The following is a 19,200-nucleotide window of genomic DNA, read 5'->3' on the forward strand; positions in this document are numbered from 1 at the left end:
TAATGTGTTTAAATAAATCTGTTATGAAACCAGTTATGACAGCCACTGTGTAAATGAATATATTTCAACAACAAATAGTCATTTTATAATTTAGAAGTTAATTTAAAATCTGTATTACATGCAGTTTACATGTCTGCATGCAGTTTTTAAGTTTAATGTTGATTATTTTATTTAAAAATAAATTGTAATTGAATTTAAGTTTGGGTTCTGTTGTTAATTGTTTTTATCCCTAATAAAATGTTAATTACAATTGAATTTATTATAATTTTTTTTAGAAAGAGGAATTTCAGTAAACCACCGTTTAGTGAAAAAAAGCAGTTGTTTATTTTTTTTCCCCCTGCTGTACCGAATCCATATCAAAACTGATGTCAAAACCAAGATACATACCGAACCGTCATTCTTGTGTATCGTTACACCCCTAGTTTTTACAACAGCACTTGTGATGGAAATTTCATCATTAGCATAATACACTCACAGCCTAGTATTTCCAAAGGCCAAGATATACAACACTTTCCGCATTGTGCTTGGAACAGATATTGACCAAATCACACCAGAAAACAGCACATGTTCACAGACGATTTCAAAAAGAATTTTGGATTGAAATCAAACCATTCAGATGTTATACCATGGTATTCTTGTATAAATAAAGAAATAAATCCAATAAAAGCTATACACAACTGTCATTAATAACTACTGATTTTGACAGACACAAACATTCTTGACAATGCCCACACCTCTGAATGCAAACAGGCCACAGTACAGCAGGTTAAAAGGCATGTTATCAGCGTTACGGTTTATGCAATGCAATATATACACCTTAACTGACACTAATTCTCCACAGTGAGGGAAGCAGGCGAGCTTGAAGTGCAGTCTGCCGCATGGCTGTTACTAAATCCATCACAAAGCTGACCTCTGGTAAGGAATGGGTGTACAGACTGTTCCACTGCACTCCAGAACAACATGATTCCTTCTCTATGCTATCATTACTTCAAGAGAGAACATGAGACAGAGACAGAGAGCGGAGGGAGAACGAGAAAAGCTGAGAGAGAAGAGAGAATATGTCCTCCCCATTTAAGCTGATATTCAGGCAATGGAGGAGAAAGGTAAGAGGAGAGGAGACGGGAGGGGGAATAACAGAGAAAGTGAAGGAGAGAGGGAGATAAGACAACGAAAGGAAACTGAATCTTGCATGTCGGTTGGGTTTCGGAGGTTACCGGACCTTGATAGGGGGCCAGTGGAGGGAATGGACTGTGTCTAACCATGACCCTCGTTCACTCCACACAGATACACATCCTGATAAGTCCCTCAACAACGCAAAAACACACACAGGCTGAATCCAAATTCTCACACTTGCACCAAGAACAAGTACATACTATCATTCAAAAGTTTGAGGTCAGTAAGGTTCGTTTTCTTTTAAATAAATTTTCATTTTTATTCCGCAAGGATGCATTAAACTGACCAAAAGCAACAGTAAATACATTTATAATGTTACAAATGATTTTCATTTTAAATAAATGCTTCTAAACTTTAAATTCAAAGAATCCTGGGTAAAAACATTTTTAAAAATGAAAATAACGAGCATTTCTTGAGCAGCAAGTCAGCATATTAGAATGAAGGATTTCTGAAGGATCGTGTGACACTGAAGACTGGAGTAATGATGCTAAATTCATTTTAAAATATATATTTAAAAAAAGTTAAATCAAATAAATGCAGCCTTGGTGAGCATAAGAGATTTCTTAAAAAAAAAAAAAATCTTACTGACCAAAATCTTTAAAGGATTGGCGAAACCAAACTAAAGCCCGGCTCACACTGTGCGATTTTGGCCACGATTTGTTCGTCTGAGACCAATTTTGAAAATCCTAACATCCTAAAAGATTCCTATAATCCTAGGCTAAAATCGGTTGTCTAGATCGCTGGTTTGACATGTTCACCGACAGCCGATTAATGGCCGTTGCGATCAATTTTTTCCTCCGATTAAATTCTGGCAGTGTCAGAAGATTTCAGACACTTTCCTCAAGTTTCCTGCAGTGTGACAGCTCCTACGACGACCGTCAAACCAAGAACCAATAGGAGCACTGAACTTGACGCAATTAGCGCGACAACTTCAAACCATTCATTATTTGTAAAAAAACAATATATGTACAACGTAAAGTTTACTTAAAGTTTATTTATTAAGGGGCAGGATGTTTAAACTCGAATAACAAAATTACATCAAGTTCGCTCTGTAGAACTGGAAGTCCATAAATCCTCTTTTGCCCAGCCATGACTTGCTCCACACACGTCGTCTTTTTCGTTTTTTGTTTTTTTTTTAACATCAAGGCATGTAATTAATAAAACTAACGCTACACGTTGCTGGTGTTTGCTAGCTACCATTATAGCGAGAGAACGCGGGTCACGTATTGATGACGTAAAACTCCGGACAAGTCTTCTTGAGTACGTCCGTTTTTGTCGCGTCTTGACTGTCGTACAGTCTGACATTAAGACAACTGAGATCCTACAGTCTGACATGGGGATCATGTTCGTACAGTGTGACAAGCAGCAATCGCAAAAGATTATTAAAAATCGCACAGTGTGAGCCTGGCTTAACATGGTAAAGTATGTACTCAAATATGAAGTACTGAAACATACTACAATGTCATGCACATTGTGTACCAATATAGCACCAGAAAACCAATAATTTTGCATACTGTAAGGGGTTGTGAAATAAAATTCCAAAAATCCTATCCAAATCGGTACACCATTGTGCCACATGCAATGTGTTATCATCTGGGTCAAAATAAACCCTAATCTAACAGATACAGCTTGGCTGATATGGGCTTTTCATTGGTCGATATAGATACAGATATACTGAAATCAAAGTAGCTGTAAATATTCCCACAATGTAACAACAACAAATGAGACGCACAACCAAAATTAAACGAAAATAAATCTTTTACATAATATTTGCAATCAGGCATATAGATGCAGTAATCCAAAAAGGGGCAGATATTATATATTTTAAGTAATATGAATAATAAGCAATTTGGGATTGAGCCTTATGATTAAGCACACTTTCACAGTTCTTTTATAATCATGACTTTCTATGTATGGGCTCTAGACACGACTGAACATAACAGGATAATTAAGCAAACAAACTTGACCCAATTCTCCAGTTCTCAGCGTGGCTTAACTTGTGCTATTTAAGTATTACATCAGCTGGTTTTCATTTATTCAAGGAATGAATCAGCACTTGGGAGGGAGGGAAGGGGGAAGAAACAGAATCAATCTAACTGCATACTAAACTGGCTAATCATCCCAGTGTGAGGTAAACAAATGTTCTTGCATAACAAACAAACTGCATATTAAATAACACAAAAGCAAGAGAAGCGTTCAACAAAGGGTGAAAGCATTGTAGGGAAGACGTACTCACAATTGTATCTTTAAAAACTGTTCACTCAAGATTTACCGTTTCATGTTTTAAACCCGTATGACTTAAGATATATTCTGGCAATTACACGATAGGTTTGGACAAGCGACTGTAGCACAAATGTTGAATCAACCACTTTTATGCTTCTTTTTTGGAGTTTTTGTATCCTTGATTGAAGATTGCAAGCCTTGGTTCTAATTTATCGTCACTTCATGGAAATGAGCGACCAGCACATTCTTCAAAATGTCTCCTGTTGCATTGCACAGAAGAAAATCAAATGGGTTTGGAACAACAAAAGGATGAGTAAGTCAAACTACTAAAACAGTGTTAAGCCCTACCATTTCTTGAAATAAACATATGTCTTCAAAAACACAGTCAGACAACATGTTAGGTCAACAAATGCCAGCTGACTGCCGTTTGCCTTTGTTCACTTTCATCCTTGAGAACTCCCTGAGCTAAATGAGCCGTTATCTGTCAAGAGGAAGCTCAGCTGACCCACTAAGGCTTTCCCGTCAAGCCTTGGACTCTGGCAGAGCTAAAATAAAACTCAAAAATCACACACAAGAATGAGAGGCTGCCCGTCACCCCCTTATACCGGAATCACCGGCACCCGCACAGTTCAAATCAGTGACCCACATCAGTGCAAATGTGGGACAGCCACTTTCAGGCACTATGTAAACACTCTCCCTTCCAGCTATTGTATGCATGATGTATATTTAGCATGGACAGCGAGGCTAATGAGTGTTATGCTGTGAACTTGCTGAATTTCCACACTGGAGCACATACATCGACGTGGAGCAGGGATCAAAAGAGAGGGAGAAAGAAAAATGAGGTAGCTTGTGGCTCCCAGCCAAGGATTACGAAGTTGTGAGCCGGTATTAGCAGGTATTGGTGGCTCATCGCCCAAGCAACCCTGATGACTTCATGCTAAAAGTTTTTCTGACTCATTTGATTAGATAATAAAAACGGATCGGTTCAGATAAGTCAAAATTATTTAAAACACTCTTTAATTACATTTACATCATGTATGCAGTGATAGACAAATCATTCTGTTAAAGTCAAGAAATAAAAACACCTCAACCAAAATGCAAATGCAGTTGAGTCTTAAAATGTGATGGATTAATTCAAACTGATTCAGGTTTATGCTGTTACAAAAGAAGATATTTTGAGAAATGTTAATGCTGTTCTTTTCCATGCAAGCTCAAATGGGACAAAAACCCTGCAAAAGTAGCCAATAAGATTTGTGTCAAGTCTTCTAAAACCATATTATATAATTTAGTCATTTTATGGAAATGAGTAGCGTGGACATTCTTCAAAAATGTCTTATTTTGTGTTCCATGAAAGAATGCATGGTTTTTGAATGGCATGAGAGAGAATAAGTTTTTGGTTGGACGTCATCACAGAAAAAGGCACTGGGAATCCTAAGGAAAGAATGTCCACATCTGCTTGAAGTTCTGACCCAAACTGATCAGATGATTACATAAAGACTTCCAAATAAAGTCTGGCAACAGATTTAATAATCAAAAAATAACCTTCCGTTCTTGATCAGCAGAGAAAAATGTGATCGAGTAATCCAACATCAGCAGTGATGTATCTTGAGTTCAGTCAGAGCAGACAAAGAGGTTAGCACAGCTCACCGCAGTGTGGTTTAAAAGAGCAGTAGATGCGGTTAGATGTGGTTAAATGCACCGCTCAGACAAAAAAAGCAGCGGGGAAGACATCTGTCCAGCGCAAGAATCCAAATCCAGACATTAGCTGTACCTCCCTTGGTCTGTGGCAGATGGGAAAAACCATCAAATCTGGGTGTCCAAACATCACAGACCCTGAAGTGCATTCTGCTACTCCACAGGGAGAGTTGAGGTATCGCTGCAGCCCACTGCAAACCAATCAATCTGAAAGTACCTTCATATATTGATCTAAAAATACATTGTGGGCACTTCATTTCTTTGGTCCATCTGTGAGCTCAACCCCAACAGAGCTATAGTACAGGTACCTGCCTGTGACTGACATTTTGATGTTCGGTAGGGTTTGGGTCCTGATCTGAGGCTTGCTCGGCTTTTCTCCTCTTGCGGACTTGATAAAGATGATTTTTGGACTTCTGGTGTGCTGGAGAACACGATAGTTCAAATATTAATGTCTGTCTGTCTTAAAACATTTGAAAATGCATTGGTTTGACTAGAGCAAAAACTTACCCGTCCATTCCAAGTCGCCAATGATCACCTTATCGCACAGGTCACACATGTGGTGACTCCTTTTGTTGCGAGGCTCCACCCCCTCTGCTCTGATTGGCTGTGCAGACGGCTGCTCTCCCTGAAATGAGTTGGGGATAAGTAACTGACATGAAAAAACAAAAAAATCATAAGACATTATGATGGCTGAATGCAATTAAATGCATAATAAAACATGGTTGTGTGTTAATGACTTGTTACTAATGGTCCACCGATATATCGGCATTGGCCGATAAGTTTTTCTGTTTGGCTGATGTGTTAGAGACGGGACTTTTATTTTGATGGCCATGAGAACCGCAACACCTGAGCATGCAACGCTCACATTTTCCCTCTTGACTGTGTCACTGTTTAACAGTTCTGACAGATCTGTTAAAACAAAGGAATTAAAAGGTATACAAAAAATATTATGATGTATGCTTTTATATTATTAGTAATATAAAAAGGCAAACATTATAATACTTTCTCATTTAGGAGTCAGCAAGCAGTAAATACCTATTTATATAATTTAAACAAATCTTTGAATGTCTAATAAACATTTAATTTCCCAAAACTTGCAGACTCGAAAACTTGCAGAGTCGAATCCAGCTGTGAGATTGTGTGAAGTGTGCATGAGCATGTGACAGTTGAACGTGGACAGGATTTAGTTGTCATCTAAATGTTTATCTGACTTTTTAAAATTCATTTTCAAATGATTTCAAATTTCTTAAATTAAAATAAAAATGTTATATACAAAAATGTTATAAACATAAAAAATGTTAAAGCGGCCACCCTACTCTAAGAAATCGGTATCGGCAATAAAAAAAGAAGAAAAAAAAAAAAAAAAAAAAAAAAAGTATCGGTCAACCACTACTTGTTACTTTTAAAATGTCATTTAAAACAGCACTTTTGTTGGTCACCTCTCTTAAAAACGAAAGACGAAAATACCCCTAACTTCATAAAAAAGGCCACCAAAAAAAAAAAAAAAAAAAAAACCGCTGACAAGAAATAGGGCTGGGCGATATGAGCAAAAATTCCTATCTCTGTATTTTTTTGCTGATTTGCGGTATACATCTTGGTATTTTGTATTAGGATTAAACAAATAAGTGAATGTAAGCATGTAGGCATACATTATGTGAAAAAAGGGTTAAAATCACATTACATTCTAACACTGTAACATTGCAATCTAAAAACAAAAATAATTTTAAAGCAGAAATTAAATTTACTAAATGAAAATGATAAAAAAGCACAGATTAATTTTGATTACCCCATTACACTTTACAGTTAGTGCTATCATACACATACACTTACATGTAGGTTTAAAATTATACGTGTCACATTTTCCAGCTACAAATATTTCAGCAAAATGTATATTTTAGTCAGAGTTATTGCGCTTCTATTTCATTGTGCTCTGTCTATTTGGTGCACATGTGTGCGCCGGCGCTCATTCTAAATGAAGTCTGAAGTTTAGCAGAGAATCGCAAAGCAAAAGCTCATGCACTTCTAACAGCAAAATTGAAATATTTCCATGGCTTTCTAACATTTACAGATAGAGAATACACCTGTGAAATGTAAGTTATGCATTAAGGAAACAGCGCGAGTAGCATATCTGTCAGCGGAACATGCAGCCTTTCTGTCAGAGCATCTGACGAGGCGAGCCGCTTTAAAATGAAACTATAAACTATAGGCTTTTTTAAAAAATGTTATAGGGTTTTTAAAGCCCTTCATATAAAGCTTATCATGTGTTTAAATAACAAATTGTATTATGCACTTTCTCCGCAGCAGTTCAGTCTGCGTCCTCCCTAGATATTTTGTCAGATGCGCTCGTATCAAACTACTGTATATCAATATTAACTGTATTTCTTCATACCGTATCGCTTATAAAGAATATATCAATATATCGTACAAACTCGATATACCACCCAGACCTAACAGGAAACTAGCAACACAAACTATTATGCAGAACCACCATGGTTGGGTTCACAAGACAAATGATGATCAGAGGGGTGTAAAGGAGACATTATTTGCCAACAAAACAAGAAAGAAAACAAGTCAAACCTTTTGGAGGGAGTCCAGGATCTCTAAAGCAGGAGTAAGTACAGTAGTCTCCCAATTGGTCATGTCTGTCACATCCAGACCGTAAACTGGTGGCACACTGCAAGCAGGTCCTGAAGATTCAGAAGACAAATTGACAAAAGACGACACTGATGAGATAGCATCTTGATTAAACTTGCAGAATAATCATGGTGCAATCTAATGGTGTGAACACAGTGTACCCAGCTGATGCTCTTGACTAAATCTAATTGAGAAAAGTTAGTTAAATACAGTGGTGTGAAAAAGTGTTGGCCCCCTTCCTGATTTTTTATTTTTTTGCATGTTTGTCACACTTTAATGTTTCAGATCAAACTAATTTAAATATTAAATCAAAGATAACAAATAAACACAACATGCAGTTTTTATATGAAGGGTTTTTTTTAATGAAGGGAAAACAAAATCCAAACCTGCATGGCCCTGTGTGAAAACAAATGGTGAAAACATGGAACAGTGGTGAATCTTCCCAGGAGTGGCCGGCCAACCAAAATTACCCCAAGAGCACAGCAACGACTAATGTAAGAGGTCACAAAAGACCCCACAACAACATCTAAAGAACTGCAGGCCTCACTTGCCTCAGTTAAGGTCAGTGTTCATGACTCCACCATAAGAAAGAGACAAATGAGCCTTTATGTTCTTTTTGCTCAGCAAAAAGAACAAAGGCTCGTCTCAGTTTTGCCAGAAAACATCTTGATGATCCTCAAGACTTTTGGGAAAATACTCTGTGGACTGACGAGACAAAAGTTGAACTTTTTGGAAGGCGTCCCATTACATCTGGCATAAAAGTAACAGCATTTCAGAAAAAAAACATCATACCAACAGTAAAATATGGTGGTGGTAGTGTGATGGTCTGGGGCCGTTTTGCTGCTCCAGGACCTGGAAGACTTGCTGTGATAAATGGAACCATGAATTCAGCTGTCTACCAAAAAATCCTGAAGGACAATGTCCGGCCATCTGTTCGTGACCTCAAGCTGAAGCGAACTTGGGTTCTGCAGCAGGACAATGATCCAAAACACACCAGCAAATCCACCTCTGAATGGCTGAAGAAAAAAAAAAAAAAAAAAAGAAGACTTTGGAGTGACCTAGTCAAAGTCCTGACCTGAATCCTATTGAGATGCTGTGGCATGACCTTAAAAAAGGCGGTTCATGCTCGAAAACCCTCTAATGTGGCTGAATTACAACAATTCTGCAAAGATGAGTGGGCCAAAATTCCTCCACAGCGCTGTAACAGACTCATTGCAAGTTATCGCAAACGCTTGATTGCAGTTGTTGCTGCTAAGGGTGGCCAAACCAGTTATTAGGTTTAGGGGGCAAGCACTTTTTCACACAGGTCCATGTGGGTTTGGATTTTGTTTTCCCTTCATAATAAAAAACTTCATTCAAAAACTGCATGTTGTGTTTACTTGTGTTATCTTTTATTAATATTTAAATTTGTTTGATGATCTGAAACATTAAAGTGTGACAAACATGCAAAAAAATTTAAAATCAGGAAGGGGGCCAACACTTTTTCACACCACTGTATATCTGGTGGTATGGTGTGGTGCAGTGAATCAGTATGGAGAAGCGGGGAGGGCCTGCAGCAGCCTGAGCCTGCTGAATCACAGCCGCTCGATAATCTCAAACAGCATTCTGACACTGTCAGCAGAGATGACCTCACTCTACCTCGCTCAACGGTATTGATCCACGCATAATACAGCAGACGTGCACAGATAATGAGAGGCCCATACGTTAAACATGCAGAAGAAAGAAAAAACTGTCTCACAAACATAAAACAGAAAAGACTCAGTTTATAAGGGTGTTCTGGGGTCCATGTCTCTATGTTATTCTGGTCCCTAGATGATATTTTGGGATCTAGACAAAAGATTTTGATCCCACGGTAACAGTCAATCTCTTCCCGTAATTTGATGCATCATTCATGTCAGCAACAAAAATGGTGGAGGGCAAGTTAGGTCCCGAAGTTCAACATTTAGGGTTGTTGTTGGCTGTACAACCACCCAACCCAATGCTTGGATCAAAGCAACACAATGTGCTCGGAACTAGCTACAAAAACTCCTAAACAGGGATTCTGAAATGTTTAGAAATCTTAAAATACTTTTATCACATGCCTTTGAGATACAGTCATAGCATGCAAGTGGTAAAAATCGAAATTGCCGTCTGGAACACAGAAACAAACTTTTGCCAATTTAAAAATCCATCTAGGGTTAAAACTAATCTTTTTCTTCAAATGAGAGGTCATGACCTGCTGTCAAGCTTTACTCAAATCCTTCAACTTCTCTAATTAGACAATGGCCAGCAGTGTTGGTGAAGCTATTCTGAAACTGTAGCTTGATCAGCTACAAGCTACTCGTAAATTAAAGTAGTTAAACTACATTCAAGCTACCCTTCTGAAAAAGTAGCTAGCTACATTCATTATGTGTGTATGTCAAAGTATTACTTCATCAGCTAAAAAAGTAAATAGTGCATTTCTAGCCTTTTAAGTGGAGAAAACCACTTGCTCAGCAATTAACTAATGCAATTTGATTTGATCCAAGAAAGCTAACTTTGGTCATTGAAGTGCCACTATGACCGATTGCAGTGACTTGTCTCAGGGAGACTTAATTACATCCTGATGAAGACATGAACAGTTAAAATTTTCCTGCTGTAATAACCAGTTTCAAAGCAGCATCTCTGTCTGCCGTGATAATTTTAGAGCTGCTATTTTCAAACGCCGTCTATTTGAACTGTCAAACTACTTGAAATGACATCCTGTACTAATAAATGTTTGTTTTTCTTTGAGGAAATGTTAGTAAAGCTGACAAACACACACCGAATACGGAAGAGCTCTCAGATGTGTAGCCTGTTTATTAATTCTTATTACTGAATTGCACAATGGTGCTATAAAAATGGAGGGTTTGAAAAAACAAAGTCAGCAAAGTAACACTTAGCCCTTCCCTAACAAACATGATTTCTTATTACAGAAGTAAAGGAGAACTTAGAAGAGCCACCAAATCTTCAAAGATACTGCTGATAATATCATCCAGCCTTCACACCTGTTTGCCTGAGGTGAATGCTGCACAAGTCCAGCACTGTCACAAAGAGAAACATGCTTAAACACTTCTTAAAAATGCAAGAAGGCTCTTAGTTAATCATTACTATGCAAAAGTTTGCATAAGAATTTGCATAAAATGCAAAGTACACAAATGCTGAAGATCGTTTGTAACCGTAGTTTAAATGCTCATCACAGAAAATCAAATTCTTTGTCAAATAGTTCCTCAACATCTGGCAAAAAGGAACCAACAGTTTCTAATTTGACCCTTGGCCAACCACTGGACTGACTCTAAATGCAATTTATTTCCTTATCACCCTGTGTTTGTTCACAATTAGAGCAGACCCAGATGACACCAATAAGTCTTACATAATCCGGAAACACAACAATTACAGCATCCATAATATTAAACAAGACAATAATATATAGACAATAATATAATTATTATACCTAATTATTATAGAGAATAGGGCTGCACGATTATGACAAAAATCATAATTGTCAATTATTCCCTTGAGATTGTAATTGTGATTATTAATAACGATTATTTTGAACAGATTTATGCTATTGTTTGAAGCTGCATGCCATATTTTATATAAAATATATTTAAAAAAGGCTGAAAACACTTCATGAACTTTTATTGCTTTTCTATAGCATAACATTGGAGAGCAGAGGCACCTGATTTGGTAGCACTGAACAGGTAATATTACGTTGTGTCTCTTAGAAATGCACATTAGAACAGGAGCTTGAGTTCAGAGTAGCAGGAGCTTGAGTTGGGATGCAGATGTACATTTGACAGTACCTTTGTGAAAACTAACAGTCTCATCTTTTATACATAAAAGTTCAGCACCTCATTGTCATGGTAAAAAGTAGCCTAACTACATGGTTTCTATGGTGTTTGCATTGAAAAACAGTAGCCTAAAGACATTGTCAATTACAAATCCACATCAACTGATAGAATAATGAACAAAATAATGTAATTATATTCCATTACTCCTTTAAAATATTTAGTATATTAATAATATAATAATCAATATGAATATCCTACTTTTCTGCCACCGTACCATTGTAGTGTTACTACATTAAAACTATGGTAAACGTGGGTGATTTGTGGATTGAAATGTCTTCAAACTGGATCGTTGTTGCACTGTTTCTGCTGCTTTCTGCAGCGCCGATTTATTTGGCTTTAAACTATAGTTTAAATTAAAGAGACGTGATTTGTTTTGAAGAACTCTGAGCTGAACTCGAGTGCTTCTTACTGGATTCACAGCGTTGTTTAGCACGTGATCACGACTGGTCACTGTAATAAATGCATTCGCTCTAAGCTCGCGCTGCGCTGTTTTCTTTTGAGGCGAGCGGATAAAAGTTCAGTGTGGCGCGCAGTTCAAACGAGTACCGCTATTTTGTTCCGCTTTTGACACGTTTGGCGTTTAACATATCTATCATGCACAACAGAGTGACAACAACTATCGGTTAGACAAAATGTATTTTATCCAGTGTTTTTGAGTTTGTTAAACCCCGCAATACAAACACCTCTTAAGCACACAGAATAATGCAAGTGGGCATTTTTAATTGTTTACTTATTTTTGTAATCGCGGCCTTGAATGATTATGTAATCGTGGCATCCATAATCGTAAATCGCGATTAGAAATTCGATTAATTGTTCAGCCCTAATAGAAAATTATAAACCTAAATGACAACCAAATAATAAAATGTGAGCATAACATATCATGAAATGCATTAAAATGATGATTTAAAAATACCTCTAGCACCTGCTGTATCAAAATATAAATATATATATTAGAGCTGTCAACGTTAACGCATGGAATTAATCTAAAAATTTTAACACGTTAATTTTTTTTTTAATCAAAATTAATCGTTTGATAAGGTTTGACCCCAACTTCTTGCAGTCATCGCAGCGCAGAAGGTTATCTATCATTAAGTGCATTTACATACACCCTCTTAATGCGATTATGATGAGATTTTGGCAATATTACGATTAAACTTTACCTCATGTAAATGCAATACTTCGATCTAAATAGTGCGATTAAGCTCATAATCGCAGCAAGCATTATCATATTAACATAGGTGGCGTACGCCCATTTTAACCGAAATATACAGGCATGTAAACACCTTAATCGCAGTATTGCCGCTCTGAACAAAGTGTGCATGCGTGTGTGACATACATGAATGACGTGACGCGCACCTGTAATAATACAGAAATTAGAAACGATGGAGGGGAAGAAAGCATCACACTTCTGGGGAAAACACAACTTGCTGCCACCAGTCTCTGTTCCTTACCCTCATCCAGAAACAGCGAGTAGAACGTGACGGCAGCGTAGGCAAACACATTTTATTTGTATTTAGCCTTCATACAAACAAGAAATGTGAAATCACTGTCAAATAAACATCTCAGACTCATCTTCAAATAACTTCAAATTATAGGCTAATATACACTACCAGTCAAAAGTTTTTGAACAGTGAGATTTGTTTTTTTTAAGAATTCTCTGCTGCTTACCAAGCCTTCATTTATTTTATCCAAAATACAGCAAAAAGTGATATTTTGAAATATTTAACATTTAAAATAACTTTTCTATTTGAAAAGATTTTAAAATGCAAGTTATTCCTGTGATTTCAAAGCTGAGTGGTTGAGTAACTCAAATAACCACTCGTCACAACCAAGGTATGCAGAATACCATCTCTGAACACAACACGTCGAACCCTGAAGCAGATGGGCTACAGCAGCAGAAGACCACACCGGGCGCCGCTCCTGTCAGTTAAGAACAGGAAACGGAGGCTACAATTCACAAAGGCTCACCAAAATTGTACAATAAAATATTGGAAAAACGTTGCCTGGTCTGATGAGTCTTGATTTCTGCTGCAACATTCAGATGGTAGGGTCAGAATTTGGCGTAAAGAACATGAAAGCATGGATCCATCCTGCCTTGTCTCAACAGTTCAGGCTGGTGTAATGTGTGGGGGATATTTTCTTGGCACACTTTGGCTTGTCAGAAGTTTTAAATCATTGGTGTAACCGTAAGCCAATCACAATGTTTGGTTATGACGTATGTTATGCGCCGGCTCAGCCGCCTTGAACTTCTGCTGTAAACACGTATGCCGTGAAAACAAAACCTTCGAGCGAAATACCGGAGTGAAGATGGCTGTGAACGACTTTTGCAGATTGTGAAGTAAATCTACGCATCCACGGTACAATTAGTGCATCTAAACTAATATTTGACAGTAGAGACAAACAAGAAAATATTTGCAGCCAACTGTCAAAATTAGGATTAGTGCCGGGAATATATATGCCGGGAATATTCTCCACAACAGAGCGAATTAGACACTTTTTACACACTGCTGTGTGTACATAATGCCACAAAAGACTCAATAATATACTGTATGCATGTTTACATGCTCATGCACTACAAATCATCTTGCACTGTTCCCCAGCCAGCTGCTTAACTTACAATGTTTCTCTTTGCACATGTACAGTATTATGTGAAGCATTCGCATAGTTTTAGTTTGTATTTTTTTATTTATGTTTAGGTTAACATTTATATATATTATTTATATAGTCAAAATCTGTCAGTAGGTTAGTTTATGTATAGGTTTATATGTTTATATAGGTTTGTATTTATGTAGCACCGTGGCCATCTCGTTCCACTGTATGTCCCCACATGTAGCGGAATGACAAAGCTCAACTTGACTTGACTTGAATAGCCTCCCGTGTCTCCATGTCCACTGTTATTTTAGATTTACCTAACCTAAACTACAATCTTAAATTCGGCGCTTAGCGTCAACGCCACGGCTCTCAGCCCGCCCTCTGTTCGTTGGTTGGACCGGAGATAATCTGGGAGCTGGTTTGCTATATCAGGCCGAGTACAGAAGCGAAATGAAATTGAGCGGAAGTACGAAGTCTGACGCAGTCAGGCTAGGCAAAAGGGGGTCCAACCCAGTACTAGCAAGGTGTACCTAATAAAGTGGTCAGTGAGTTTATATATTTATGTATGTATGCATGTATGTTAGGGGTGGAATGGTTCAACTTTCACGGTTCGGTTTGTATAAGGGTTTTAGAGTCACGGTTTTGGTACAGTTTGGTATGTTTAGGAAAAAACTATACTGTCAAATAAAAATTAAGAAAATAAGAATAATCTAACTACAAGAAACAGCACAAATAAATACAATTAAGTAAAGACAGAAATAAAATAAACAGTGATTTTCAGGTTTTTTTTTTAGGTAGGTCTAGCATTAGTTTTTAGGTACAGAAATTGAATAAGGTAATCAAATGTAAAACAGCATTGCATACTTGACTGTATAAATTAAAGATGAATCTTTATTAAAGTTACAAAAGGTATTCAATCAAGAGCAGTGAGAGATTTTTGATTAATATTAAGAAAGTGCTGTCACTTTAAGAGAATGCACTGATACTGTGCGTTCAGCCGGCTATGTCTGCTATAGGATACTTACCAAGACATGAATGTGTCCATTCAAACACGATACTTCAGAGAGAGCTTCATATTTGCGCACATTCTGAGGCACGGGTTTGCGCGCTTTTGATGAGCGCACGTACAAATCTTCTCACTGCGCGCACAAGCTCGCATCCTCTGGCTCTTAAATGTTTAAACTGGCAAAGCTTACATGAGTTTAGTTTAAACACAGATATCAAATGTGCTGTTCAGGTCTCACCTGTGTGCGTGCGCTATTAGCACCAGAGTGATGACGGAATAAATGCTCATATTCCAGCATACGGCACTTGCATTGAACAAGAGTGAATGGTGTGTCCACTCCCCCCCCCAATCGCTGCTGTTGTAATGTACTGGGAAGCCAGAATTCGCATCCATCAACAATCATACATTACCTGTTTTTTTAACATGTTATTTGTAAACCAGTAGGTCAGTATGTTGTTGACATAAATAGTAATATAACAGGAATGTGCAAAAAAGTTGTAAAGGGTATTTAAATTCCACGAACCGTTCCACCCCTAATGTATCTATATGTATATCTAAAAAAAATGTATGGTACCATCTAAATCTAAAAATCTAAATATAATAAAATCTAAAAAAAAATACTTTCTCTCAGCAAAAAACTGAAAGTATGGATAAAGATGTTTCATGCTCCAAATGAGATCCAAACAGCATTATAGAACTAAATGCTTTTAATTTGCCCGTACATGTTTTACATTACCATCAAACACACAGGTGTTCCTTTCACACAAGCAACCCAGCGTCCCACTTAGCTGACGTAAACCATCTCTTTAGCCCAAACTAAACCTTGTTGTTTCTTGCTTGCAGTCGCTCCTAATCAAAGAAATTTCTGCAGTCTTTATGTCTGCTATTGTGCTTGTCAGAAAAGAGCGGCAGCAGGTGGGCCTGCACAAAGACACCTGGCCTACCTGAGCCATGTGGGGAGTGAAGGACTTTCTTTTTTTTTGTACCTTTATGTACCTCTCTCAGGGGTATAGAAATTAGAGGGAACAGGGCAACGATGGCCATCTGGGGGTAAACAGATGCTGAACGGAGGTCTCTCCCTCCCGCCCAAAATTAAAATCTCAGTGAAATCTAAGTAAAGTAATCTTGCCGGACCTGAATGGTGGAAAAGACGAGAGAACAAGGGTCTCTTACCACAGAGATCTCAAATATCTGTCTCAATGAGGCGGCGCCTCTCCAGCGCACCCACGGCAGACAGCCGCATGGCTGCCACTTTTAAAATGTGAAAAGACCCCCCCCCGCTCACCAACTGGCAGATCCTCTATAGTCTCCCAAGACATAGGCATCAGAAATGAAAACACCTGCTGCTGTTTGTGTGATAAGAGAGCTTAGGGCAGGAAAGGACAATGGAGTAGATATGGATTTCAGAACAGGACACCTGTTGAACAGCTGTAGGACTTTGTCAGTAAATTTTGGACACTCCGAACAGGAAGTGAGGGCTAAGAGATTGAGTGATCGACAGCTGTAACCATTAGACTTCCAGCTGTAGGTTGCAGCCACCAGGTCAACATCTCAACAGCTGTGTTTTTGTGTCTATCATCCCTTAATCTCATTTACTTATACATTACGTGGCCATCGTCAGTATTTCTCTGTACATCATCTCACAAGCACAACACATGTTTAATGCACACAAAGGCCCGTATGCAAGCGGCTAGCAGAAGTCTTCCAGCGGGAATGTATTTTGGGAGTATGGGGGCGTGTCCAGAGGTGTGCGGAGTGTAAGGGGACACTTTTCTATGTCGCACCTGTCGCGCATCCCACTCAGGTTTCCCCTATCATTGGCAAAAGGCAAGAGACTGTTATTTAACGCTCACGTTGCCTCCAGAGCCATCAACTGAGCAGTTGTCACAGTTACCCCCCAAGCTACTCGGCCCAATCTCCCTTGGGAAGCACAGACAGAAACGGTACTCAGGTTCGCCCTACTCCCAAATTCAGCTGTTACACTGTCAACAGTAGGGTTCAAATGGGCACAGCTCTACACAGAAGCATGCTGACTATTTGAGTTGGCAACTGGCTGCAAATCAATTGATGTTATTTAGGGTTGCATATCACAAGTATGACTTTTCCAAAGAATTTTTGACTGCTATGAGAGTAATGTTCCCTTCTTGGGCCAACAAGATCAACATAGCAAACTGGCCTATACATGTCAGTTTAAAGCTTAATCCAGAAATAACCAACAAATGAAATGAAAAAGGAAAGAGGAATTGTTGATCACCTTGTAGAGGCCAGGAGGACAATGAACCCAAGTTTGCCCTCAATGACCCCACAGTCCTTATCCCCAAGAGGCCACACCACAGACTCCAACCTCCTGCCACCAATCTGAATTCCTAGCTGTACACTAATGCCTGCAGGATTAGACCGGTCAGCTGAGGGCCCCATGAGGCCCTGGGATGTGTGGGGTGTGGAAGGAGGGATCAGTTAGGCCACTGACAGGCAGCCACAGGAGATTAACCAGACCAAAAGCAGGTCAGAGTCCAGCATAAACGGTGGGAGAGTAGTGGGGATAAATGCAAGGGGTTCAGCGAGGATGAAACAACCTTGAGTTGCAATGACTTGAGGCCCACTGGCCTGGTGAACCTTGTTAAGTAAGGCAACAGCAAAAGTTGACCCAAGAGTTTAGCTGCTTCTTAGAAATCTAATAGCAGTATTGTAGCACTCTCACTCCAGACTAGACTAGACTCGGACTCAAATCTGTCTCAAGTTCAAGACCATATTTTCAGGAGCATTTGGACCTTGGACTCAGAAGAAATTGTCTCGACTAGTTACAGAAAAAATTGTTTTGAACTTGAGATGGACTAGCTAACGAAGCAGTTAAAAGATGAAAGGTAGAGAGAAATTTTGCTTGCTACTTATGTAATTATTTTTTCATGTAAATAGGATGGCAAAACGAATAGTAAACTGCATAGATGGAGCAGAAGTGTACCGCACTACAGGAATGATCACTGATCAAAGCACCAGACCATCTGGTGAAGATGAGGCTCCTCCTCATATAACTCAAGGGATGAAGAGATGCCGTAGAGGAAGGCCACATTCACAGACATCTCACCTAAAGCCAGCTGCCCTTGTGTTTAGGGTCTGCCACATATGGCGGGACACAAAACTACTCTTAATGAGGGCTAGCCACTGTCTCTGCCTAATCTCATTAGGGCTAACAGGATTGCTGGTCGTTTCTGTAGGGATGGGGAGCAAGGGGGTAATCCAGTCAGGATCCTCAGAAACGGGGGTCAGAGTCCAAAGGGAATGCCAGGATAATGTTGTGAGGAGGCCAAAGACTCGTTCAGTGGCAATCCAAGGTAAATCGAAGACACTGATTTGGTCAATGCTGAAGGGCTAACAGGAAGCACGAGAGTACATCAGAGATGTATCAATATCCAATTTATGAACAAATCATTCTTTTAAGTCAAATCTCGTCAATGAATTGATTGGACCAATAAACAAAAATGGCCTGAGCAACCCGTTCACAAATTGGAATGTACAAGTTCTCAAGTTTAAGTCAAGATTTGGAACAACGTGACAAAATGATTATTTTTGGGTAAATTTTTTTTTGTATACTTGTATACAAAAAAAAATAAGCTTGTATACACAGAATAAGCTATTGCACTCTGTGTTATTTTTTACATTTTTTGTCTATGTATATATGCATCAGACAGACCACTGTGCCAGCATCTCACTCAATGAGCATAAAGTTAAAATTAGTTTATCTTTATAAACACCCCACCCTTGGGACCCTAACCCTAGCCGTTTCTGTATACACCAAGACAACCTGTGTGAGCGTCCCCTGTGCCACGTTTACACAACCTCCTTTTAACTTTACAGCTTTTATTATGTGAACAACTAACAGTGCTTCACTTGTATATTCTTCATTCTATAAAGCGCCCTTCACTTCCTTTCTCAAGATAAACTTCACACCCTGACATCACCAGCACACACATACACACACAGCTGTTCGTCCATTGAAGGGTTCGCTGATTCAGGCCGTTGTCTGTT

The 19,200-nt window shown here is 38.6% G+C and overlaps 1 protein-coding gene across 1 annotated transcript in view; it reads right to left on the reverse strand.

The window, feature by feature from the left end:
- Positions 1–4,391: 4,391 nt before the first annotated feature.
- Positions 4,392–19,200, reverse strand: part of trit1 (tRNA isopentenyltransferase 1) — a 57,526-nt gene continuing 42,717 nt past the window's right edge. The window contains exons 9-11 of the mRNA XM_079380900.1: positions 7,669–7,778; positions 5,599–5,716; positions 4,392–5,512 (exon numbers count right to left, since the gene is read on the reverse strand). Coding sequence (XP_079237026.1) covers positions 5,385–5,512; positions 5,599–5,716; positions 7,669–7,778 — 356 coding nt within the window. The 3' untranslated portion in view covers positions 4,392–5,384. The remainder of the gene's footprint in view (positions 5,513–5,598; positions 5,717–7,668; positions 7,779–19,200) is intronic.

This window comes from Barbus barbus, assembly GCF_936440315.1.
Source record: "Barbus barbus genome assembly, chromosome: 27".
Lineage (NCBI taxonomy): Eukaryota > Metazoa > Chordata > Actinopteri > Cypriniformes > Cyprinidae > Barbus > Barbus barbus.